General features: G+C 41.8%; 1 protein-coding gene across 1 annotated transcript; it reads left to right on the forward strand.

Moving 5' to 3' along the window:
- The first annotated feature begins 278 nt into the window (after positions 1-278).
- LOC121288798 (tissue factor-like) lies at positions 279-23,364 on the forward strand. Its single transcript, XM_041207526.1, has 6 exons — positions 279-607; positions 1,610-1,721; positions 15,082-15,272; positions 17,934-18,115; positions 18,209-18,353; positions 22,668-23,364. Exons 1-6 carry the CDS (start codon positions 535-537, stop codon positions 22,811-22,813), a joined length of 849 nt encoding a protein of 282 aa, XP_041063460.1. The 5' UTR covers positions 279-534; the 3' UTR covers positions 22,814-23,364.
- The last annotated feature ends 1,135 nt before the right edge of the window (positions 23,365-24,499 follow it).

Genomic DNA, 24,499 nt, shown 5'->3' on the forward strand with positions numbered 1-24,499 from the left:
ACTGAATGACGTCCTTGGATTTAATATAACATGTTCATGAAGAAATGAGCGAGATATATACACTTTTAAATTTTTCCACAAAGCCACTTCTGTTTTCTCCAATATGTGACCTTCCGTTTAATCTCCCCAGCTACCACAGCTTGATGTCAAACCACCTCTGCTTTTAGGTGATCTAAGTGGACTTATTATTTAGTTTCCTAAGGAATGCTCAGGTGTGTCTGACTGTAGAGACGGTGCCTGCCGTGTAATTTGGGAGGGGCGACTCGAGTCATTTCCTCGATTGGGTGTTGGGTGGGAGAGAGGGAGGGGACATGCCACTGCTTTTCTGAACCCAGGCCTTTTATTCGCGGGGTCGGTAGCCCTGGGAAGAAAAGGAGTCGGGCTGTTGGCGTGAAAGTATTTGCTCTCTAAACTTCGGAGAGTCGAGACCAGGAGGAAAAGTCGCCGGCTACTAGGGACTGTCGGACACCGAGGGGGAATCGGGACTGTATCTACATCATTTTAACAGCGTCCTTTCTGTACCTCACTCTAGCCATGGGTTCTGGTGCCAACGCTGTTATCACTTTGGGATTTACCATCGTTTGTCTTCATTGTGGGCTAGCTTCAGGTAAACGGGTCAATTACTCCGAGAATTGGTTTGCTGGGATCTCTCCTTATCACAGACGTCGTTTAATCACTACATCTTATCAGCACAGTTTCAAACAGTTAAAATCAAAGCACCGATAGAACAACTGAAACGATTTGCGGCAGTATAATTCAACTATAATTGATAATCACCTGCAGCAAATCCGACTTTCCGTTTTTAATAACTAGATTGAATCGGGCTAATCTGTAACCTGGTCACGTTTCCCGCGATTGCAGATCCTTGTGTGAATTACTTGGAGAGCAGAACACAGTCTCTCTCTCTCTCTCTCTCTCTCTGTCAGCTCCGCTCCCATTTCACATCCAATGCAGCTCTTAATGAAAATATAACCGTGCCCGCTTACTGTGGCCACGGAAGGTACGTACCTAATATGGCCAAACAGATTGATTGTTGACCTGTAAATCCTTCCAACATGCCAATGCGAACGGGAGAGCCTCCCTGCTCGCTGTGAAGTGGGGCCCCACAAACTGTGGGAACAAACATAAACCTTCAGCTTCGTCTGCCCCATGTGCCTCTGGGCACGGGAAAGTTCTAGTTCTCAATCACTTTCTTAGAAAATAACACAGTCAGCGATAGATTACATTCTGATGTCTGTGGTGTTACACTCGATTAGTTGTGTTATAGTTATACCGCCTCTATATAACATACTGATGTGTTTTATGGTGGGCCAGTTGGGTAATAGAATAGTTATACAAATTGGCACAAAGGGTATGGTATGTGTTTAATGTTCAAGTTACCTGTAGCAGTGCCAATCTGTAAAATTGAGCCCTCGTAGGTTCGACATAAAGCACAGTTTATCTGAAAATTCTCAAGTATCTTTTTTTATTCATATACGCCAATATCGTAAAGTTAAATGGTTAACTCCTACGTGGGATGTGAAGTGAAAACTTTGTGGTTTGCAAAAGGGGTGAATGGTGACTGGTTGAATGAAAACTCAGTCTTTTTTTTAAAAAAAACAATCTTCAGATACCTCGCTGCGACCTGTTACTAACGTCACGTGGACATCGTTCAATTTCCGCACGACACTACAATGGGAGACGACTTCGAAAGATTCGGTGTACTCTGTGAGAATCCATGGGTGAGTAAGTCATTGGAGTACCTTCTGCAGGAAGCGCGGCTGGGTCTGAGCAGCGGAGTACTCAGACAGCGTGTTTCAGGTGCTTTGCGAACGATCATCATGTTGGTAAAGCCACTGGGGCCGAGTGTTTGTGGCAAGCGAGATGTCCTCCTCTTTCTTCCCCCCCCCCCCCCCCAAAAAAAAAAGAAGGATTCGAAGGGAAATGTAACTTGGGGCATTGTAACGGGCCTTCCCGCAGATTTTTGCATTGGCAATCAGGACAGACCTGCACAAATCCCGAGTAAACTCTTGAATGCTGTGCTGTGAATTGATAGTGAGGTGGAAAAAAGCTGATGCCTGGAATGGGTTTGAGGGCAGTCAAAGTGCAAAGGGGCTTAAAGTGGAAAATCAATGTTCGATTGGAATTTAGCATTCCACAGACCTGGCTTAGCTAGTTGTTTAGCAATCAATGAAGTCCTTCATAAAACTTCCAAACTGTCATAATGTGGATAACCCCTGTCTGTAATAAGCTATTGCACGCAAGAGCAGGAGGAGCTGGTCTGGTTCTTCAAACCTATTTCAGTGACAAACAGGATGTTATGATGTAGGAGTGACAGACAGAGGTTGTGTGCAATTCATAATTGTGCGTCGTGGGGCTGGACTTTCTGTTTAAAGTGGGCAACAACTTCTGATGAGCGCACAAGCTCAGTTAAACGTGGAAATCAGGAAGTTCTGGCAACATGGCCTAACTTAGCGGAAGCTTGCTTTGTAACACCAGTATCTCACCGAGACCTGGCACTAGAATAGTATAAAGGTCCAATACATAAATGAGGGATACCCGCTAAATTTAACAGAAAAGGTTAGGACTTGTGTATTCCAGTGTAAGTTTTTTTTTACCGTGAACTAAATCTTAATTATTGCTAAACAACCTTGCTGGCACTGAAAATTAACTTCAAGTGTGGATTCTCATTTGGATATTATTTTATTATTGGAGAGATTTAAAGTAAGCAATTCTTTAAATTCGTTCTTGGGACATGAGTATCACGGGCATATCCAACATTTATTGCCCATCCCTAATTGCTCTTGAGAAGAGGTGGGAGCTTTCTTTTTTTTAATCCCTCTCTTCCTGTACCTGATTTGACATTGAATTCCATATCCTAACCTACACTTCCTGGTTTGCTCTTTGCTCTGCTCATTCAGACTGATTTGGTTAAGGAGATAAGAGTTGTTTGCCCTGATTAGATGGGTCCCACATGCTCTGTAGGAGGTGCTGTGTTGTTTGGTTGAAGGTAATTTCCAGTGCAAAAGCTCTCAAAATCTATGTGCATGTGAGGACTGGTGACATTGATCAGAAAAGCCAGCCCTATATGTTACTTGAGTTCCAATCACTTTTTTTTAATTTAACGTAAGAAACAAATCTACTATTGTACTCAGAACCAGAATGCTAAAGTCTTAATATAACTGGTACACCAGTATAACAAGCATTAGATAAAATACAGAGAAATCCTACGATGCAGTAATTAGAAATACTTAGAATATAATCTTTTACAAGTTTTACATTAGCCTTTATTTTGGCCTCCACATTTGTGAATTGGTGTTCCAGTTACCTAGCTATCTTTCTCCCAATGATGGGGACACTAAATTACTTGAGGTAATTTTGCAGTACCACTGGATCATGTGAATGCTGAGCTTACCCAGTATTACCATAAGCTTCATTAATCTGCCCTAAGCTCTCCCATGTAAGGTACCTTCTTGGTGACAATTATTGGCAACTGCCCCATATTCTTATTGCTGCTGGTATGGGAAGGCTGATTCTACATCTTTGAGCAGGCTTAAGAGACCAGCTGTGATTGGATTTCTGTGTGCAGCATAAGTGTCAATGGTTCTGTAATATGTGTCTGAAGGTATCTTACACTCAGTGCTTCAGAAGCTTGGGTCATTTGGTATATCTTAATTCATCCATCCAGAAAGACACTACTGTTTTCTGTTCCATGTGTTTCAGCAAATAATTGTCTCTTAAAGAATGCCCAAATATCTTTGCCTCCACAACTTAATCTTGAAGTCTGCATTAGTTGCTTTTTGTATGAGGAAGAGCTTCCTGCTATCAGTCTTTAAATTTTTTACTGGTTTGAATCTGTGTTGCCTCCCCCAACTCCCTCAAAAATTTTCGTTCTCTTGGCTGGGATTTTATTCCTCCCAGTGATAGGTGGAAGACCCACCTTATGCCAATCAGTACTTTTCTATAGGTCTTTCCTCCTAGCTCAGACCTGTGACAGTGCTCACCATCTATTGGTTCTTCTCTGCATTGTAGTTCAGTGCTTGAATGTTTCCCTTGTTTCTTGGCAGCCAGAATTGGACACAGTACTCAAATGTAGTTGAACTAGAGCATTATGCAACTTGATCCTGACTCTGCTGGTTTGATAATGTCGTTCAACGTTGCATTGGCTTGTTGATTGTTACTTTGCATTGGTTGGACATGTTGAGCATCAAGTCTGTTAAGAATCCTAGACCTATTTTAACCTCAAATTTAGCTATTTCAACAGCACTAATGCTGCATGTTATTACTTGCCATGTGCAGATAACTGGAGATCAATTCTGGATCTTTGCTTTGTATTGTTGAACAGTCTCCCTTGTCCCAACACCAGAATGACAAACACGCTAAATGACTTGAGATTAATTTGCGTAAGCACTGAATCATGTGGATGCTGAGCTCATTTGGTTACTGTAACAGCTTCACTAATCTCCCCTGAGCATTTCCATATATGGTGCTGCTTTCGGTCTGTGCCATAGGCAAGAGGCCCCAATGTTCTATTGCTGCTGGTACACTATAATGTCATGGAGTTGGACTCTGCATTGTGTCCAGGACATGACTTTTACTGGATCTGAACTGTGGAAAATGTTAGCTTTCTGCAGAGTGCTGGTTCTCCATCAGGGGTTGGAGATACAATGGTGCTCAGCATCAGTATAAGGCTGCTTATAGTGAGTGTGGAACAGGAGAAGCAGCAGCGAGCTGCTATTAAATAGAGCAGGAACTAGCACTAATGGTTTGAGGTGATGATGAGCAACAGCTGTTACCGGACAAACAAAGAAAAAATTAAAAGGGACATCACGGACCAGGGTGAAGAGTAGTAGGGCCTGAGGAATTAGAGCTGAATGTTTAATTATCTTAAGGTATTTACCTTAAGGAAACAAATAGAGCTAAGAGGCTAAATAGCCTGAGTAGATGAAAGCAGAAAAAAATACATGAAGTTACGGCCAATATTCAAGGGATTAAATAAGTATCAGCAGCCTAAATCAGTAATTGCTAATTTCAATTCAAGCGAACCTGTTGGCTAATTAATACTAGACCGCAAGTGATTCTATGGTTTCTAGAAATAAATTACAACTAATTAACAAATAAGTAAAGATTAGAGATGACAGCACAAGCAGTGCATCATCATTGTCATGTGTGGGAGTTTGCACCACTTGTGTAGGAAATGTCTCTGTCTTGACTCACTCCCGCTCAGTGGCTTTGAGTTGGTGTGCACGTTTGAGACACCGTTCAGAGGAAAGCACAGGGTCGAGAAGGAGAGAGAGCGACTGTCAGTCAGTGGGGGAGGGGAAACAGAGAGGACATGGAGGAGGAGGTCCCACGGATACTGGACTTGTCCAGTATGCTTACTGAGGATATGAATGAAGACTGCAGGGAGAATGGCATTCTGGCCAATGTGGTTATGTGGAGCAGGAAATTATTCAGGGAAAGGAGCAGAATAGCAAAGTTGTAGTCATAGGGAAATTGATGATTTCAGACTAGATCAAGTCCTCTGCAGTTGCTACAGAGAGTCTAGTCTATGTGGATGGATTGCCTCGCTGGCACAATGGTAAAGGATATCTCTGACCAACTGGAGAGGAACTAGGAAAGAGAGAGGAATCATCCAGTCAGGAAAGGAACTAAAGGAGTATCAGAAATTAGGAACTGAATTTTTTTTTAAAATGGCCTGTGGTAACTTCAGGATTACTACACGAGTCATGTGCTAATTTACATGAGGAAAAACAGACCAGCAAGGTGAAGGCATGGCTGGAAGTCTGTTGTGAGAAGGAGAGGTTCTATTTCATGAGACTTGTACTGGGACAAGAAGGAGCTGTACCCCTCCTAATGGAAAGGATAAATAGAGATATGAATCAGACTTTAACCTGGTAATAAAGGTGCCGGGGTGAGCGGGTGGGAGGTGGTGATCTAGTGAAAATAACATGACTGAAGATAAAATAAATAAGCGATGAGAGTAAAGGTCAGACTAAGATAAAGAATAAAGCTAACATATGTCCTTCAACTGTGTCTGGTCCCCAACCTTGATTATAAGATGATTGATTGATTTCTAACAATGTAACAGTAAATTAAATTGCTCGTACAGCAGTGTACACAACAATCAAAACAAACATAATTTGTAACAAGGAACCAGATGTAGTGGGGATAACAAACATTATTTAAGAAAGAGCCGGATTGTTAGATATTGCTGCGCTTAACTCATTTAGAATAGGGAAGGCAGATGAGGCGGGATAGCTGTACTAGTCAGAGATGACAAAGTGACAATAGGAAAAAAGGACATAACTATTGTTAGGAACGAAACAGAACCCATACAAATTGAGACAAAGTATAAGAACCACCTAATAATGAAGGGAGGCGGTTAGCAAATCTATGAAACCAGTAAAAGACAAAGAATAATAATGAATTATTCCAGGGCATGGAGAGGTAGGGAAAGGGGAAACTGGAATGGAGTTGTTACATTGTGCTCAGGACTCCATAATACTTGAGAAACCTAACAAGAGAAGAATCACTGATAGAGTTTGCTGTGGGAGATGAATCAGAATACTGTTTCGAGGAGTATGTGTATTGGAATTCTTAATAAGTGTTTATAACATGATGATGCTTAACATAACAACTTGAAAAGACATCAGTAAGAAAAACGTCAAAGTAATAGATTGGGGAGCAAAAAGCTAATTTGGAGAGAATAGAACTAGGTAAGGTAAACTGCAGAAAAATGGTTACAGACAAAGATCAATAGAGTTCAGGAGAAATATATTCCTCAATCAAGAATATTGAAACACCATGGATAAATAGAGATGATGGTAAAATTGAAGCTTCAAAAAGTCTATCCTAAGTGACAACCCTTATTGAATTATTTGGAGCAATAAATGAATGTTAGTGCTGTGGATGTAATTTTTTTTGGATTTTCAAAAGGCCTTCAATAAAGTAGCACATGATCAACTTGGGGCTAATGTCAGAGCATGTGGAGTCTGGGGACAAGTGGCAAGCTGACTACAAAACTAAAAGCAGAGTAAGGGTTAGGGGTAGCTATTCAAAAGGTGCTACACAGGGATCAGTGATATATGTCCTCTGCTGTTCACAATTTAATGATTTGGACTCAGGAATCAGAAGTGCAATTTTAAAAATTCAGGAACAACAAATTGAGAGGTGTAATTAATACAATGGAAAAGCACAACAAAATACAGAAAAACTTGCAGATGTGAAATTGGAAAATGAATTTTGGTATACATAAGTGTGAGATGGTGCATTTTGGTAGGAGGAGCAAGAAGGCCATATACTGTTGTTGATAATAGTCAGAATGGGGTAGACGAGCAAAGAGATCTAGGGGTACAGGTACACAGATCACAAAGTGGCAACTCGGGTAGCAGTTCAAGCACGGAGTTCATTTCTAGGAGGATAGAATTGCAAAGCAGAGAAATTATTTTAAACTTATGTAGAATTTTGATTACACCATAGTTCTGGCTTCTAAATTTACAAAAAAGATATAGATATTGCAGAACCTGTTTTTTTTTTAAATTGCAAGTTGACACTGGACTGAAAGGATAAATTCATCAGGAAAGGATGAGCAGGCTGGGTCTCGTTTTCCTAGACTGTAAAAGAAAGAGCTAAAGGGCAACCTGACAGAGGTCTTTAAAGTAACAAAAGGGTTTGATAGAGTAAACAGGAAGAAATCTTAAACCTTAAGTTCTAGTCAGAAATATATAAATAAAAACATGAATAAAATAGGAAGTTTGGGAGTGATTAGAATGTGTAAATTTGCTATCACAAGGAGTAGTTGAGCAAAATATCCTTGATGCGTTTTAATCACTTGATAAGCACGAGGGAGAAATGAATAGAATTGATGGGGTTAGATGAAGAATGGGGAGGAAGCTCATGGGGCATCGATGTCAGCATAGACCAGTTGAGCTGAATAAACAGGGGTTTCTGTGCTGTAGACTACAAACAGTTTGTTCATTTAATCCTGTAAAGGAGATTGATTTGGCTATTCTTAATTCTTGCATGCTCCATTGTTATTAAGATCATTTATGATAATGTACCACTTTCCAAGTACATTTCTTCTAAAAAGATCCACAGTAATTTGTAACTACTTTCTAAATTTCAATATTTCAGCTATTCCTAATCTATTCAGTGGTTCTTCAGCAGAAGTTCCAAATCTGCCCCCCCACCCCAGAATTTATGGATCAATTGTGATAATTCTATCCAAATATGTGTAACACTTGACTGATGGATCAAAAGCTGATTGAATGGGCACCGTAATTACATAGTGAAGCCTGAAGGATCACTATCAAACAAATGACCCCTTCCCCTCCATCCAGACAGCCCTTATTCCCCTCCTTCTTTCCCCATGATAGATTTATGTTTTCATTTGAGGTCAGAGGTGTATGTGCAGTCAGCCTCCGCCTAACTGATGGGGTTGGAAGTAGTTGAAAAATGGGAGCTGCAAAACAGATTAATTTTAATTTAACTTCTACCCTCCTGTTAGCATTGAGACATGGTGGTGTAGGGTTCCAGAGGAGCCAGTAGCTCTCTGGTATCTTCTCCAAATAGTCTTTCTTTCTTGCACATTGGCTGCACGATTGGATACAAACATGACTGAAGAGGGAAGAGATTAATCCAGGATTGGCTTAAAAGCCTGTAAATTGATTGCAGTTTCAGCAATAATTAGATTTGTTAAAAGAAAAACACCATCTTCAAAGCCTGTTTCAAAAATGATTCCAGCAGACATTAGTTTCAGAACTGTTTATTGAAATAAAGCTGTATATCCCATGTACCTTATCCATCATCTGCTCTTAGCCACTCAGAAGTGCTGCTCTCATAAGTTCACAATCAAATGCTTAATGCGCTTGTACTACATTCCATGTGGTTATCTTTATTCGTGTATGAAATTGTTTAATACAATTGGGCTGATACCTGTGCAACAGCACAGACAAGCATGTAAGTGCCGGGGCATGAACTTTGTCTGCCAGCAGTTTTGTGACATTCACTGACTGCTGAGCATGGAAGTGAATCAAAATGATTTTTCCGTAATTTATGTTGAATTGTGGAACTAACAGTGAGTTGGGACAGAGGGGCAATCAATTTTCTGCATAAGTTTGCATAAATTTGTCTAAGGTATCTTTTACATAAAGTTTTGAAAATAAATAGGAGAATATGCTACTGCGGTTAATGCTGTTGTTGCGGTAGTAAATTAAGCAGGAACAGAAACTAAAATAAAAACAAAATATTGCAGAAGCTGGAATAAAACCAAAAATTGCTGGAAATTCTCAGGTCTGGCAGCATCTGTGGAGAGAAAAACCAAGTCAATGTTTTGAGTCAAATATGACTCTTCTGCTAGAATGGTTTTTTAAAAACAACTTCTTAATATTCATGTTTTTAATTTTCATACACTATCATTGTCAGTGCAGTTGCAGCAGTGCTGACTGTAATGCAAACTTGTGGAAATAAACCAATATATAAAATGTGATAGTTCACCTTAAACATTTCAACTCCAGTATTGTACACGTGTGTTTATCGTCTTTAAGACTTCTAGGATGGTATTACCAGCTTTCTAAGTGTTTCAATAATAGTGAAAGATTTTCTTCCGTGCTGTGTAACAGAAGCTTAAAGCCTTAGGCTTCCCTTTTACTGATAGCATAAAAGAGGAAATCTTGGCCTAGTACGTTAAACAGAAATATAAAGATACATAGAAAACTTTCTATCATTATTGGCTTGACTGTTCATAGTACCAATGACAAGGCCCTTCAGTGAAAAGCTGGGGTTTTTCTCCTTAGCAGAGGTGGCAATGGCTGGTTTGATAGAGGAGTTCAAAGTTTAAAAAGGGTCTTAATAGAGTAGATAAGAAACAGGTCAGTGAACAGAGAACACAGACTTTGGGTAATTGGCAAAAGAAAACCCAAGAGCGAGATGAATATTTTACTTCAAGTTAAGGTCTGTAATGCACTGCCTGTAACTTCTAAAAGTTCATTGAGTCTCTTATCAATAGTCACACAAACGTTTCCTTTATAAGTAGAGAGCTGGCACAGGCAAGATGGGCCGAATGACCACCACCTGTGCTCAGTCTAAAAATTGACAGTAGAAATAGAGTAAAATCAATTCCTGCTTCAGTATTTTCACTTCACATGATTTAATGATAGGTAACACTGGAGATCTAAGTTGGAAAGTTTGGTGCTTCTTGCACAGCATAGTTAATCCTCAGGACTAACACATGGCAAAGTTTCAATGCAGGTACCTGCATATGCAGAATAACTAGTTTTTCTATTTTATACAGTTCAGTGGCAAATGTTGCCATGGGCATAATTTCATGCGTGGTGCTGTGGGAATGTTTAAAAAGCAGTTCATTTTACATCTTGCTTCTGATAATCAGGTTATAGCTGAAATATTACCAAACAGTCTGACACGAATAGTAGGAACCTCTCAGACTTGCATCTCTGACCTGAGCAAAACTGGTAGCAAAGCGAAAGCACTATTTTCTGAAAGCCTCAGCAGGAACCCTGGTGAAGTGAAGTTAATTGGGGCAGTGCTATCTATTGTCTAAACTCTGGAGGTGCATCAACCTTTTTTCTAATCGGCCTCAACCAAACCAGTGGTGTTGGAAGTAGCTGGAAAATGGGAGCTGCAAAACAGATTAATTTTAATTTAAATTCTACCCTTCCTCTCCTAGTAACGTTGAGACATGGAGTGGGAAGTTTGGGGCTGGGGTGGGGCAGTAAACTACAGCGAGCTGTTCAAATGTCCATTGACAGCGGTGAGACTAGAAAAGCCTGCCTGCGGGTGGGGCCGTAAAATTTCGCCCATAGTGGTATAGGATTGCACAGGAAGTAGTGGCTCTGTGGCCTTTTATTGTGAGCTGAGAAAGGTGTTGGCAGTTTAACTGGCTGAATTAAGATGTGTCCTAAAAGTTCTCATAGGTGCATTTTGTCAAGTTGGTTTGTGGAATAATGATCAGGTGTAAGGCACTCTGACAAATTTTCTTTTTTTTTTTCAGTTCCCGGCCCTCTTTTTCCCTCCCAACCTGCAGGTGCAGAGCCCAATTGTAGCACCTTTCCCATTCTGTGGCTGAGGTGAATCACCTTGCCTTGTACATGACAGCCTAGAAAAATAGTCAAAAGCTGTCCATTCTATTAATGCTGACAAATCCGATTGCCTTGAATAGCATCCTATAACTGTGCCACTGTTTTACGGTGACTGAATAAGTTGAACTCCAGCATCAGTGTTTTTGAGTTCAAATTTTGCAATGCGGTCCCTCTTTTTGTGAAAACTGAACTATAGACCAGGGTATGGTCAACTATTTAACTGTTCTAGTGATTTACAAAATAATTTTCTGTGGTTACTAAGTGGAGGCTTCGCATTCTGTGTCTCCCCCCCCCCCCCACCCCTCCAAATCGATAAACTCCGTGAATTAAAGTCTTTATGGGGCTGGGATTACCAGTTTCTGGCTGGGTGAGGAGGTGGAATGGAAAGCGAGTGGTCCGCTCGCTCCTGCCCTCGCTGTCTCAGCATTGTAAATTGGACAACCAATTAGTGGACAGGTCGTGGCTACAAATTTAAAGGCGCCCTTTAGATCTCCCCTTGTTTCTTGTGGCAGGCTCGAAAAGGTGAATAAGCGAAGTCTTAAAAACATGCAGACGCTGCCACCTTCACCAGCAGACTCTGCCCTGTTGGAAGGCCTTTTCTTCCACCCTTGTGCTGCCCCCTCATGCCTGGCAATAAGCACACTCGAGCTCTTTCCTGTCCGCCTGAGAAATGGAGTGGGCAACAAGCAATGGCATACAGTAGCTGGTCAATGGGTTATTTTAAAAATAGCGGGCAGGCTTCTGGTTTCTGTGCTCACTTGCCTTCTCTAATGTCAGAGGCTGGTAAGATCATGTCGGATTGCCAGCCTGATGTCATGAGTATTTTACGTGTGTATTTTTTTTTTTGGAGTGGTCCACCCGATTTTTGCAGCTGTAAATTCCAGCCCCTTATTAAAAGCAAAAATAAGTCGTTTACCTCATAAACGACACACTTGTCAGAATTAAGCATGTTATCAGATCACCAGACAACATTGGCACATAAAGCAGGTGGGCAAATGTCTCGGGGTTAATCATATTCCTTGATTTAGTCAACCCATTGTGTATTGAAGAAGGATTTCAGTTAAACTCGGGACCAGTTTCTTGGACTTATCATTAAATTTCAGTCTGTGGCTTGTGGTTTATATTTAAATGTTTCTTTTGAAGAAATATTTAACTTTAGAATTCTGATGGTCCATTCCTTTGGTGCCACAGGGAGAGTTCTCCCACATCAGGGGCGTGAATTTCAGCTGGTGGTGCAATTTGTTTAGCCCCTTTTGCTAAGACGAAGTGTACTGCCGAATGCTTCTGCCACAGCCAGTGCGGCCTTCCACAGCATATGTTGAAAACCTCAAAGGAGCTTTATCCTACACTCGCACAGCCCTACTAGCTGTTGTGGCACCAGTATGTCTAATTTGGACCCTGCAGGTACAGACAATGAACTTTTTGTGTGTCACTCTGCAAAGAGCAAGCATTGAGTTGCAAGGTGGATCCTGTGCTAGTGTAACTTAAAGGGACAGGCAACCAACTTGCAGGCAAATTGATTTTGATGAACTTTATTGTTCTCATTAATTCCCTCGTGGGTCTAGCCCTCATTTGATCTCCACTGGTTCCACTTAATTTGAACAGGTTTACTGCTCTGGTCTATTCCAACTTTTGGTGTTGTATTTGACTCTGTGGTGAGCTTCTGACCACATTTAGGGGCACAGTAGCGTAGTTGTCATGTTACAGGATTAATTAGATGGAGATATGAGTTCTAATGCCACCACGGCAGCTGGGGTGTTTCCACTCAGTTAGATAAAACCTGGAATAATAAACTAGCCTCAGTAATAATCACATCTGGTTCACTAATGTTCTTCAGGGGAGGGAATCTGCTGTCCTTACCCAGTCTGGTCTACGTTTGACTCCAAACCCACATAAGTTGCTTCTAAGCACCCCTTTGCAATGGCCTGGTAAGCCACTCAGTCATATTCAGAAAGGCAGCTCACCACCTTCTCAAGGAAAATTGGAGATGAATGATGAAGGCTGGTTTTGCCAGTAATGCCCACACGCCAAAAATGGAGGGGGGGAAGACAGGCTGTTTTGCTTCATTAATGGTGCTATATAAATGCAAATTAGTGCTGTCAAGTTCTTCCGTCTGACCTGGCATAATGTGCAGAAAGTGGTATTGTACAATCAGTGTGGTGAAGTGAGGGGTTGAGAGGCCCTTGAAGTACAGAACCAAGGCTGGGAGACTGTGATGAGGAAGAAACTCACTCATATTTCCTGGGGGGCATGGGGAAGCTATGGTGTGAGCTTTTATTCCTAGTTTGTTGGCTTATTTGGAAGGTGACGTAAAGGCCCAAAGGCCTTATTAGAATTTTGTTGGAAAAATTATACCATTCTTTTGATTCACTTTCTTTTTAAAATGTTGGGGTACATTTATGCTGCTTAATGTTTCCCTGTGGGTCAGCGGCTCTTATTCAATACATTTCTAATTCATTTAAAAAAAGAGGCTTTGTAGATTTATTTGCATGAAATGAGAGACTTGATATTTTTGTTTCATTCGCAGTTCTGCTGGAACAAATGTTCATGTAGACTATTGATGATTAAAATACAACTATGATGTTTGTATAACACGCAATATTATGATACTTAAAAATATGGGCCCCAACGTGCCCTTCCCCTGCTCCAGTCTGGAGTCACATGGACCCTGAGCTGCCCTGGCTGTGCCTGGATTTATGCGGCTTGGGTCCTGATATTCCCGGTGTATAGAACCTGGGATGGCAAGCCAGCTACTGCTGTAATCTGATTGGCCACTGGCTCTAGTACATAATGTCCAACTGCTGCCCCCACCAAAAAAATAAGCAGGTGAAAGATCTCTAACCCTAAAGATCCAGCAGCTCCCTGTGATGGTGATCAAAGTGATGGCGTGGGAGATGGAGGGGAGTCTGCATGGGGGAGAAGAAGAGGGAACATACTAAGACTTTTTAGGCTGTCTTTATTTTGCTGCCTGGCCTTTTTGAACACTAAACCCTGAAGGGATACCTGGCCCAACAACTTCCAGCAGCTTCTTTGAACACCCACCAGCATTCCCAGAGGAAGGATTTTTTTTTTTTTTCTTTGAGGGTCATTAGTCTGTAGAATTCTCTTCCCCAGAAAGCAGGCTGGATCATTGAATCTATTCCAGGCTGAGGGAGTCGAGGGTTATTGGGGGCAGACAGGAAATTGGAGTTGAGATCTTAATCAGATCAGCCATGAATGTATCGAATGGTGGAGCAGGCTGAAAGAGCCGAATAGCTAACTCCTGCTCCCATGTTCCTGTGTTCTATGTAAGATGAGTTAGGTTGTGCTGTCAGGCTCCTATTCTCGCACTATCCCGCTTCCATCTCGGTCCCATGCCATAATGATGCCTATACCCATCCAGGGCAACATAAAGTTGCAGAATCATAGTCTCCAGTCCTGTGCCTGGCAACTGAGTGCTTGTTTGCTTCAGTGGAGGAGGCTGGGGCTAGGAGCCTGATGGCACGATCTGAGTCACCCTTTTTCCGATAATGTTGATAGCGTGTGTGTTCAAAGGAGCTGCCGGGAGCTGTTGTGCCAGGTACCCCCTTCAGAGTAGAGCCTTTTGAAAATAGTGCAGGCAGCAAAGCCAAAGAGTGACTAGAGGGGTGGGGAAATCTTTTGTGCACTCTCCTTCTTTCCCAGAACTGACTGCTTCTCCGCTTCAGTGGAGAAGAACAATGGGGTCACTGCCAGTTGGTATGGTTGTCCTGCCATTTCCCTTGTTTGCTGCTGTGAAGGAAGATGTGGCGAAAGGACACTTGAATGGGGTTTATACCGAACCTGGAAAGAAGCTTATCGAGCACATTGACAGGCTGCGTGCAAAGTCTGCTTTGGTTCTACAATCACCAAAGTGATGTCAATGGCAACTTATTTTGCCTAAGTAAATGAGATATTTTCTCAGAATGATAAGCTGCTGGCTTGTAAGTTTGTATTAAAAGGCACGTAGCTTTAAAATAACACTGATTTTTTTTTTTAAATGAAGCATCCAAACTGACTGGAAGAGAAAACCTGAATGTACCCGGATCAAAACTACAAGCTGTGACCTGACCAGTCTGATGCAGAATGTAACAGACAAGTATGTTGCTGAGGTGTCAACTCACAGCGCAACACCCAGAGATGAAGTCGAGGAGCCGCCTTTTGCCAAATCTCCTTCAATCCAGCTCTTAAGTCAAAGTGAGTGTCACCAATATGGATCATGGGAGATCTTGTATCATGAAAGTTTTGCGACAGCAGTTAGTATAATTTGCATTTGTGTAGTGCTTTTGAAGGTGATAAAATGTTCCAGGGAGCTTCTCAAGAGTGTTTTCAGACAAAACTTGGCTGAGCCAGGCGAAGAGAAGTTAGAGTGGACTAAAAGGTTGGGCAAGGTTTTTAAGGTAGCTTCCAAGGACGACTGTAAAGGGGAAGAGAGGGTTAGAGAGTTCACAAAGTTTGGGGAGGGAATTCTGGAGCGTAAGGCAAGGCCTGGCTACCAGTGATTTGGTGGTGGGGGGGGTAGATTAAAATCAGGGATGTGCAAGAGATGTCCCGGGGAGTTGTAGGGCTTGAGAGAAGTTAGAAATGGGGAGGAATGAGGCCATGGAGGAATTTGAAAAGGGTATGAATTTTAAAATCAAAACTTTGACAGGCCAGGAGCTAATGTAGATCGGCGAACACAGGGGCGATGGATAAATGGCATATGATTTGAGATTGAATATGGGCAGTAGAGCTTTGGATGAACTGTTGGAAGGTGGGATAGCAGCGAGGAGAGCATTGGAATAATCTTACCATTAACTTTGACATGTCATCCCTCCTCCTCTCCTCTCCTTACCACAGAAACAGAATTTTGCTGGAAGTGATCAGCAGGTCTGTCACTAGCTGTAAAGAGAAAAGGGAATATTTATGATGAAGGGATAAACAGGAAATGTCTATTCGCTTCACAGATGCCAACACACCCACTTTTTTTCGCTCCTGTACTTGCCTGTTCGGACTTACCCACAGGAGATCTGCTAGTTTGACTGTAAAAGGATATATTACCTAAAACCATGTAATGGAATGAACCAAGTTTAAGAGTCAGAGAATGGAACCCCAAGAAGATGGGGGGGGCGGTGGGGGGAAAGGAGGGAACTATTACAAAACATATTCAAAGTGATCCCCACGTTCTACTCATTGGCCCAAAATTTGCAGTTGTAATGATGGTGAAGCTGTCCATGTTCTGTTATGATTGCGTACAACCAACAGCAACTTCTGGCACTGCAAAAATGCAGTTAAACGTGAAAATCCAGAAGTTTGTCAGTGACGCCCGGCCCTTCCACGGGGTTTTCTGCTGCAATCTTCGCAGATGCAATCAACAGGGGCCCAGACTTCCGTCCCCGGGTCAGCTTCACCATGTCAGGTGATTTCCTGGCTCTGCAAACCCAACCATTAAAGATGGCTGCCCCCAGGTGGGATGTTCGTTTGGCGGAGTGCAGGCTGAAACAGGAGCCGGAGCGGGCAACCCTGGAACGAGTGTGGAGGTGGGCTGGGCGCAAGACCTACCTCTGTGCCCTGGCACTGATTAAATAAATAAAAAGTAATAATAAAACAAAGAACATCCCTCACCACTCTCAACCCATCACCCACCTACACGTTTCCAATGCTCCATTCATGCAAACCTATGCCTCCCACCTCTATGCACCTATGCCAACTTTCTACCAATGCTCTTCACTCACCATCTTTTGCCCTTGGCCTCTCCATGCCAATTCATCTAGTATCCTTTGACAGTTCCTTGACAGATTTGGCACTTGGGTAGTTTTGACAGGTTTGACAGTTCAATGATTCTAGTTTGTAAGAAATGCATAATGTTCATTTTTAATGATCATTAAGGGTGCCTTACTCTCCCAAGGGTGTCCTTGGACCCTCTCCAAAGGGGTCTATTCAGACGCATCCAAGTTCAGACCTCACCTTACCTGTTCTAATGTGCATACTCCGGATTCCACATTACTGGCCTTTCAAAATCCCACCAGAGGAGGCAGCTGATGATTTAAATGGCCAGCTGCCTCTGTGAATCATGTACTTGCAAATCCCGGCTCAACTCCAGTTCTACCCTCATGAAGATAGGAAATTGAGTTCAGGGGTGGGACTTAGCATTTTCGTCATGATGGGGAGACTCTCCATTGTGGTGAAAATCCATATTAGAATCAGCGATTTGACATGAATGTCAACTTTTTATATGCCCTTCTTCCTGTAAAAACCATTGAAAAAGTTGAGCCTTGTTGAAAGAGCTACAACTCAGTATGTTGTTAAAAACTAAGTCATAATTACTTCTGAAGAACGTCGCTGTCTCTAAAAAAACTAATTTTATAAGGGTGGAGTGTCATTCTTCAATGATAAAAATTGCATGATTTTAAAAATGTTGTTTTTGTGTGTATTTATCATATTATAGCCACTACCTTAAATCTCATGCTTATGCCCTCATTTTTTGTAAACTGATTAAGAATTGAATTATAATCCATTCTTCCTGCTTAGCTGTCCGTGAGAATCCTTCAACCTGGTTGCTCTGCTTGCTTGATGACATCACGGTTACTGGATTCACCGATTCCCTTTAGCTGGCACCAGATTCAAATTCGTGTCAGAACAGGCAAAAGCTCAAGAGCCTGTTAAATCTTTGTGGGTAGCTTCCTTTTGAGGTTAGCAGCGGGTGCTGCCCTTTTGTCGCTGGCTGTATAAGCCAGGCCAACAAAGTTGAGTTAAACTTGTATTCTCTTCCAAAAATACGACATTATATCATGGAACAGCATAAAAGCAATAAAAGAATAAACTTGGTAGGAATGATTTGCTTGAGTTTAACATGGTGACGTTTTGTTTGCATTCTAGCTATCATTGGAGGAACAAAGTTTAAACTTATTGAAAAGAGTAAAACTGAAGTTCAGGTGCTCATAGAAGATACAGTTACCAGCATCAAGTTTTCAAATAACACTCCAAAAACACTGCATGATATCTTTGGAGCTAGCCTCAAGTACAAAGTGACTTCCTGGAAAGACGGCACAAGTGGCAAGGTTTACTCAATCATTATGTTAAATTTGTGTTTTCTATTTGAAATGTGTTGCTGACAGAAACAAGGTTATTTTAAAAATTGCTATTGTTTACAGAAAACTGAAATCATAAATAGCTCAAAGGCACTAATCAAGGTCGATGAGGGATTCAGTTACTGCTTCTCTATTCAAATCTGGATTTCACCACCATCTAAGTATGGCTTAAAAAGTCAACACATTTGCACAAACGTTCAAAACACAGGTATGTCCTTTTCTTTTAATTTGAAACTGTGTATGCTTTATGTCCTGCTTTATAAGGAAAGCGCACCCTTCAGTTGTGGCCATGAATCTGTGAGGAAGCCAATAGTGATAGTTAACTCATCCAGAGAATTTGCTTCAGTTTTTAAGGAAAAAAAAATTGAAACAATCTTTGTTCCAGGGGGTCCACGGTACCTTGTATCATCCATTCTCTTTAGCCCCTTAAAAGGATGCACATGAGTAATACAAGGTGGGGAAAACCCCTCAGTGGATCTGCTGAACAGGCAGGATGCAAAAGAGATTTGCCAGTGTGGGCCCCTGGGTTGAAGGGTTAGTTATGCAGAGATTGGTGAAACTGGTTCCTTCACTCGTCGCCTGGCTCATAATCCTGGAACTCCCTCCTTAACAGCACTGTGGGTGTACCTACGCCAGAATGGGAGCGGTTCAAGTAGGCTGCTCACCACCACCTTAAGGGCAAATAGGGGTGGGCAATAAAAATGCTGGCCTAGCCAGCAGTGCCCACATCCCATGAAAGGTTTTAAAAAAAAAACTGGTGCTTTTTTCTTTAAAGCATAGAAGGATAAGCCGGAATTTGATAGAGGTGTTTAAAACAGTGAACAGATTTGATGAGAGTGAACAAGGGGAAACTTTTCCCACTGGCTGAAGGGTCTGTAACCAGAATGCTCAAACTTAGTGATTGGCAAAGGTATTTGGAGCGACATGAGGAAATTGTTTCTTTCACACAGTAGTGAGGTGTTGTGAACTGTCTAACAAGAGTGATGGAAGCAGATTTAATAATATTCAAAAAGAGCAGTGGATAAATTTTCAAGGGTGAGGGGATAAAACTAGAGGTTGGGATTAGTTGGATAGCTCCACCAAAGAGGTAGTATAACCACAAAAAACAGAAAATGCTTGAAAAACTCAGCAGGTCAAGTAGCATCTGTGGAGAGAGAAACAGTTAACATTTCGAGTCTGTGTGACCGTTCTACATGGACTCTCAATGTTAACTTTGTTTCTCTCTTCATAGATGCTGCTAGACCTGAGTTTTTTCCTGCATTTTCTGTTTTTGTTTCAGATTTCCAGCATCTGCAGTATTTTGCTTTTATCTTGCAGTAGTATAAGCACAATGGGCTGAGTGGCCCACCTGTATGACTAGGGATCTCACTTATCAGTCTTATAGATTTTATAGGGGTACAGATTGACACATCGGCCAAGTACGGGCCCAAAACCAAAAATCTTTCTCAGTTCTATTGATGATTAATTATGATTAACACTGGCATAAACACATAATCCCCTGGAGTGTTAATAGGTTAGTAGTGCTGTGCATATTGGAAGATTAATGTGTTTAAATGGGATATAACCTTACTCTCCACAACAGATTATTCGTCCCCAAATTCAGTACCAGATTAATTTTCTCAATTAGCAGTTTACTAAATGTCAGTCATTGATCTCCTCTTGTGAACAGCAGTTCAATAATAAATCCTTCTTGTTATTAATTTAAAAACACAACCCCAACATAGAAGGAGACATTCAGTCCCTCATACCTATGCTATCTCTTTGATAAAGCTAGCCAATTAATGTCAATGGTCTGCTCTTTCCCCATAACCCCGCACATTTTGCCCCTTCAAGCATTTGTCTAATTCATTTTTAAATGTTACTATTGACTGTGCTTCCTCTTCAGGCAGTGCTTTGCAGTTCACAACTCGCTCTGTTTTATTCCCTCATGTTGTTTCTGATTCTTTCACCAAGGACTCTCTAAATCTATGAGCTCTGGTTACCAACCCATCAGCTACTGAAAATGGTTTCTCCTTATTTATTCAGCCAAACTCAGTCAAACCCAATCATCATCTTGAACATCTTTATCAAATCTCCTCTTAACATTCTCTGCCTCGGGGAGAAGAAACCAAACTTCTCTGGTCTCTCCGCATAACCAAATTCCTTCATAATCTCTTAATTCACCCATGCTTTGATTTTTGACTGTCATTGAATGCCCAACAGGAGAGCAATCATCACACTTTGCCAGTTCTTTTACTATTACAGATTTGTTTCAGCCTCTCTCACTGTTACAGAAGGTGATGATAAAACTGTAAACGTCCTTGGTATGGATATCTGCCCACTGCTTTAGCTAGAAATGAGATTTATTTAATGGGCTTGATTTCCTCTGCCAAAGTATTTGAGGGATTTCCATAAGGTTCATCTGCTGCTGTAGCGTTGACAGATTCTTGAAGAGCCACTCCATTATAAGACTTTGTCCATTCTTTAATTGGTTCTTGCAACCTGGGCATTGCTGATGTGACCAGCTTTTATTGCCCATCCCTAAATGCCCATGAGAAAATGGTGTTTAGCCACCTACTTGAACCACTGCTGCCTCTATATGGCAAAAGCAGTCCAACAGTACTATTTAAATAAGGAGCTGTGGGATTTTGACCTGGTGACAAAGAAGAAACTGTTTTGTATTTCCAAGTCAGGATAGTGTGCAACTTGGAGGTTGTAGTGTTCCCATGTGTCTGCTGCCTTTGTCCGTCTAGGAGTAGAGGTCATGGGTTTGGATGGTATTGTCGAAGAGGCCTTGGTAAGTTGGTATGCGCTACACTAATGGTAGAGGGAATGAATTTTTGAATTGGTTGATGGGGTGCTTGTGAAGCTGGCTGCTTTGTCCAGATAGATAACGGGACTCTCTGGATTGGTGGGTGGTGGAGCCAGAGATGATCAATGATTTCAAGAAGAAGTTGAATAGACACTTGAGGGTAATAAACCTGCAGCACTACAGGGGATCGAGCAAGGGACTAGAACTGACTGGTTTTCTGTAGAGGGAGCTAGCATGGACTTAATGGTCTGAATAACTTTCTTCCATGCCATTATGCCTCTATGTGATGGAATATTCTCCACTTACCTGGATGAATGCAGCTCCAACAACACTCCAGAAGCTCAACATCATCATGTAGGACAAAACAGCCTGCTTGGTTGGCACCCCATCCACCACCTTCAACATTCACTCCCTCCACCACCGACGCACAGTGGCAGCAGTGTGTACCATCTAAAAGATGCACGGCAGCAATTCAGCAAGGCTCCTTCGACAGCACCTTCCAAATTCTTGACCCCTACCATCTAGAAAGACAAGGGCAACAGCCATGGGAACACCACCACTTGCAAGTTCCCCTCCAAGCCACACAACATCCTGACTTGGAACTATAATTGCCATTCCTTCACTGTCACTGGATCAAAACCTAGAACTCCCTAAAAGCACTGTGGGTGTACCTACACCACATGGACTGCAGTGGTTCAAGAAGGTGGTTCACCACTATCTGACTAGCAACTGGGGATAATCAATAAATGCTGGCCTAGCCAGCGACACCCACATCCCATGAACAAATTTTAAATTATTTAAAGGCATACTTGAGTAGCTTCTACAGTTGCCACTTAAATATTCACATGTAAAATATCAAGAGCCGTGAGTGAAATACATGTCACGATTACAACTTTGTTTTTTGGAAGTTTAAATTTATCAGCCAATATGTTGCTTGGAGGGGGGGGAAGTGGCAAGGGTGGGGCTGGGAGGGTGGAGGGTGCCCATGGCTAGAAACTGATGTTTAGCAGTTGAGCATCAGGTTTCCATTATTGTGTCTTGGAAATGGAGGATGAGGGCCCCACCATAACAGCAACCAACAATGCCAGTACCTTGTGTTACATTTGGTTAAATTTAAACCTTGACAGCAGGATAAGATAACACAGAAACAAACTGGAAAATGATGGGTCTAGCACTGATTTTCTTCACCCACAAAAGTGGCCACTGCCTGAAATGGCTTGCTGGATGGGCAAAACTACAAGCTACCATGAGGGGGAAAGAGCAAGCTTTTTCGGCAAGATGAATAACTTCCCTCATCTATACTGTTTGTGACGCCTGTTAAAACATATGATTCCAATGACAAGGCTCTAATTTTCAGACAAAAACCTGAAGGCAAAGTCATACAAAGGGTTATTCCGCAGTATCTGAATTAACCCAAAATATCTAGCGAGGTGATTTTGTGTAACTGTTTGGAAGGATATCACTGTTCATTGGATTAATTTTGTAAAATGGTACAATCATTTACATACTGTTGCGCTTGCAGCTTTTATTATCACAAGAGACGAGGGAGATTAATGTTGTTGAACCCCTTGTTAAAACGATTCCAACTTACCACCTGAAATGTTAACCTGCCTGAGTTCTCTTCAGATGCTGATGGACTTGCTGCATATTTCCAGCAGTTTGTGTTATTATTTGATATTCAGTGTTTTTCTCCCAACTGTTTCACTTTTCTCCTTTTTGCCTCCACTTTAGAATATGGCATCGGCTTCTATGCTTTAATAACAATAATAGCACTAGTGGTCTTCAGCATCATTATTGGAGTGACGGTGTGTTTGTGCAGACGCAAGAGTGTTCACAGCAGCACTGAGACAAACCCTCTGAAGGCAGTTTCTGTGTAATTTGGGAGAAATGTGTTTTGAGCAATCAGCCCTGCCCCCAATTGTGGGTTTGGCTTTCTGTAAAACCTGTTCACTGACGATAGGAAGTGAATGATTCCTGAGCACCTATACCTCCATCGCCATGACTGATCGATCATTCACAAGTGAAAAATTTTGTTTCTGTGAAACAGTTGGACTTATCCATATTTCACGCAAGTGAGGAACTTTTTTTAATCTGAGGCACTAATTGCAAAAACCCCTCATTGATTGATTGATAATATATTTTTTTCATGTTGTTGGTTTCTAAGGGTTCTAAATTGCTGTGAAAGCCTGAAGGTTATAAATGTATTCTATTTATTTAATGACTAAGTCTTAACTATTCTTTTCGTTGTGCACCTTAAGGAATCTTTTGTATATTGGGTGTTTCTTTGTTTTTCTTGATTGATTGTTTATCAAAGGGGAATATATCTTTTTTCAATAAATATTTTTTAACTATTTTAATGAAAATAAATTGACGGTACTTACAAATGACGGTGAATGGGAACAAATAAAATGTTATGGGTTTTTTTTAAGTTGTGTATTCCATTATTATTATATAGAAAGTCTTGCAATGATTTTTCTGTGATCCATTGAACCATATGCCATGTTGGCGGGGAGGCGGTGACATTAGTAGTATTGTCACTGGACTAGCAATCCAGGGTAATGCTCTGGGAATCCTGGGTTCAAATCCCACCATGGCAGATGATGAAATTTGGATTCCATAAAAACCCGGGGGAGAATTTTCACATGGGAGAGCCCTGTGCACCAAAGCGTAAAAGGACGCGTGGTGACATCAGGCGTGCGTCCCAACGTCACCAGGCGTCATTCCAACCTTCCGTTTGGAAGGCACGTGCCGGAGGTGGCTGCACACCTGCTGAATTGTCAAAGGCCTGTGAAGGCCAATAGGAGAGTCATTTAAATAATTAACAAGGCTGCCCATCCAACCTGTGCGCAAAAGAGCTCAGGCCCTCTCTCTCTCTCTCTCTCTCTCTCTCTCTCTCTCTCCCCTTTCTCTTTTCCCCCACCCCGCCCACACCTGAGCACTCCCAGGGGCGCATCACTCTGGGCGGGCCTTAATTAACCTGCCTCATGTAAAATGGCGGCACACAGCCGATCGCGGGTGGTGATCGGCTCCACGCCCGCTCCCAACTGGTCCACAAAAAGCAGAATAAATTCAACCCAGCAATTCAACTGTAACCTGCTGCTTTATTTCCCATTAGTCATACTTCTTGGAGTTTTGGTGTGTAAGGGGGGTGGATTCAACTTCATGGAAAATTATGAAAAAACTGAAAAGAAAGGAGAGTCCAGGAGAGGCTATTAAAGTCTCCATTACACAAAAGAGGACAGAGTGTTTGGAAAGGACTAGGAATCTAACTTCAAGCGCATCAGATAAAGGGCCAACAATGAGAAAGGGGACAGGAAATACAGGACTGAAGGTGTTGTATCTGAATGCACGCAGTATACGAAATAAGGTCAATGAGCTTGTGGCGCAGATTGAAATTGGCAGGTATGATGTGGTGGGCATTACGGAGACATGGCTACAAGGGTATCAAGGACTGGGAGCTAAATATCCAAGGATATACATCCAATCGAAAAGAGGCAGGTTGGTAGAGGGGGTGGGGTTGCTTTGTTAGTAAGAAATGAAATTAAATCGATAGCAAGAAATGA

The sequence above is a fragment of the Carcharodon carcharias genome, chromosome 16 (assembly GCF_017639515.1).
Source record: "Carcharodon carcharias isolate sCarCar2 chromosome 16, sCarCar2.pri, whole genome shotgun sequence".
NCBI classification, from domain to species: domain Eukaryota; kingdom Metazoa; phylum Chordata; class Chondrichthyes; order Lamniformes; family Lamnidae; genus Carcharodon; species Carcharodon carcharias.

Coding starts and splice junctions, on each gene's coding strand:
- LOC121288798 (XM_041207526.1), top strand. CDS start 535: ATGGGTTCTGGTGCCAACGCTGTTATCACTTTGGGATTTACCATCGTT. Junction 608..1,609: donor TCATTGTGGGCTAGCTTCAG/GTAAACGGGTCA, acceptor AACAATCTTCAG/ATACCTCGCTGCGACCTGTT. Junction 15,273..17,933: donor AATCCAGCTCTTAAGTCAAA/GTGAGTGTCACC, acceptor TTTGCATTCTAG/CTATCATTGGAGGAACAAAG.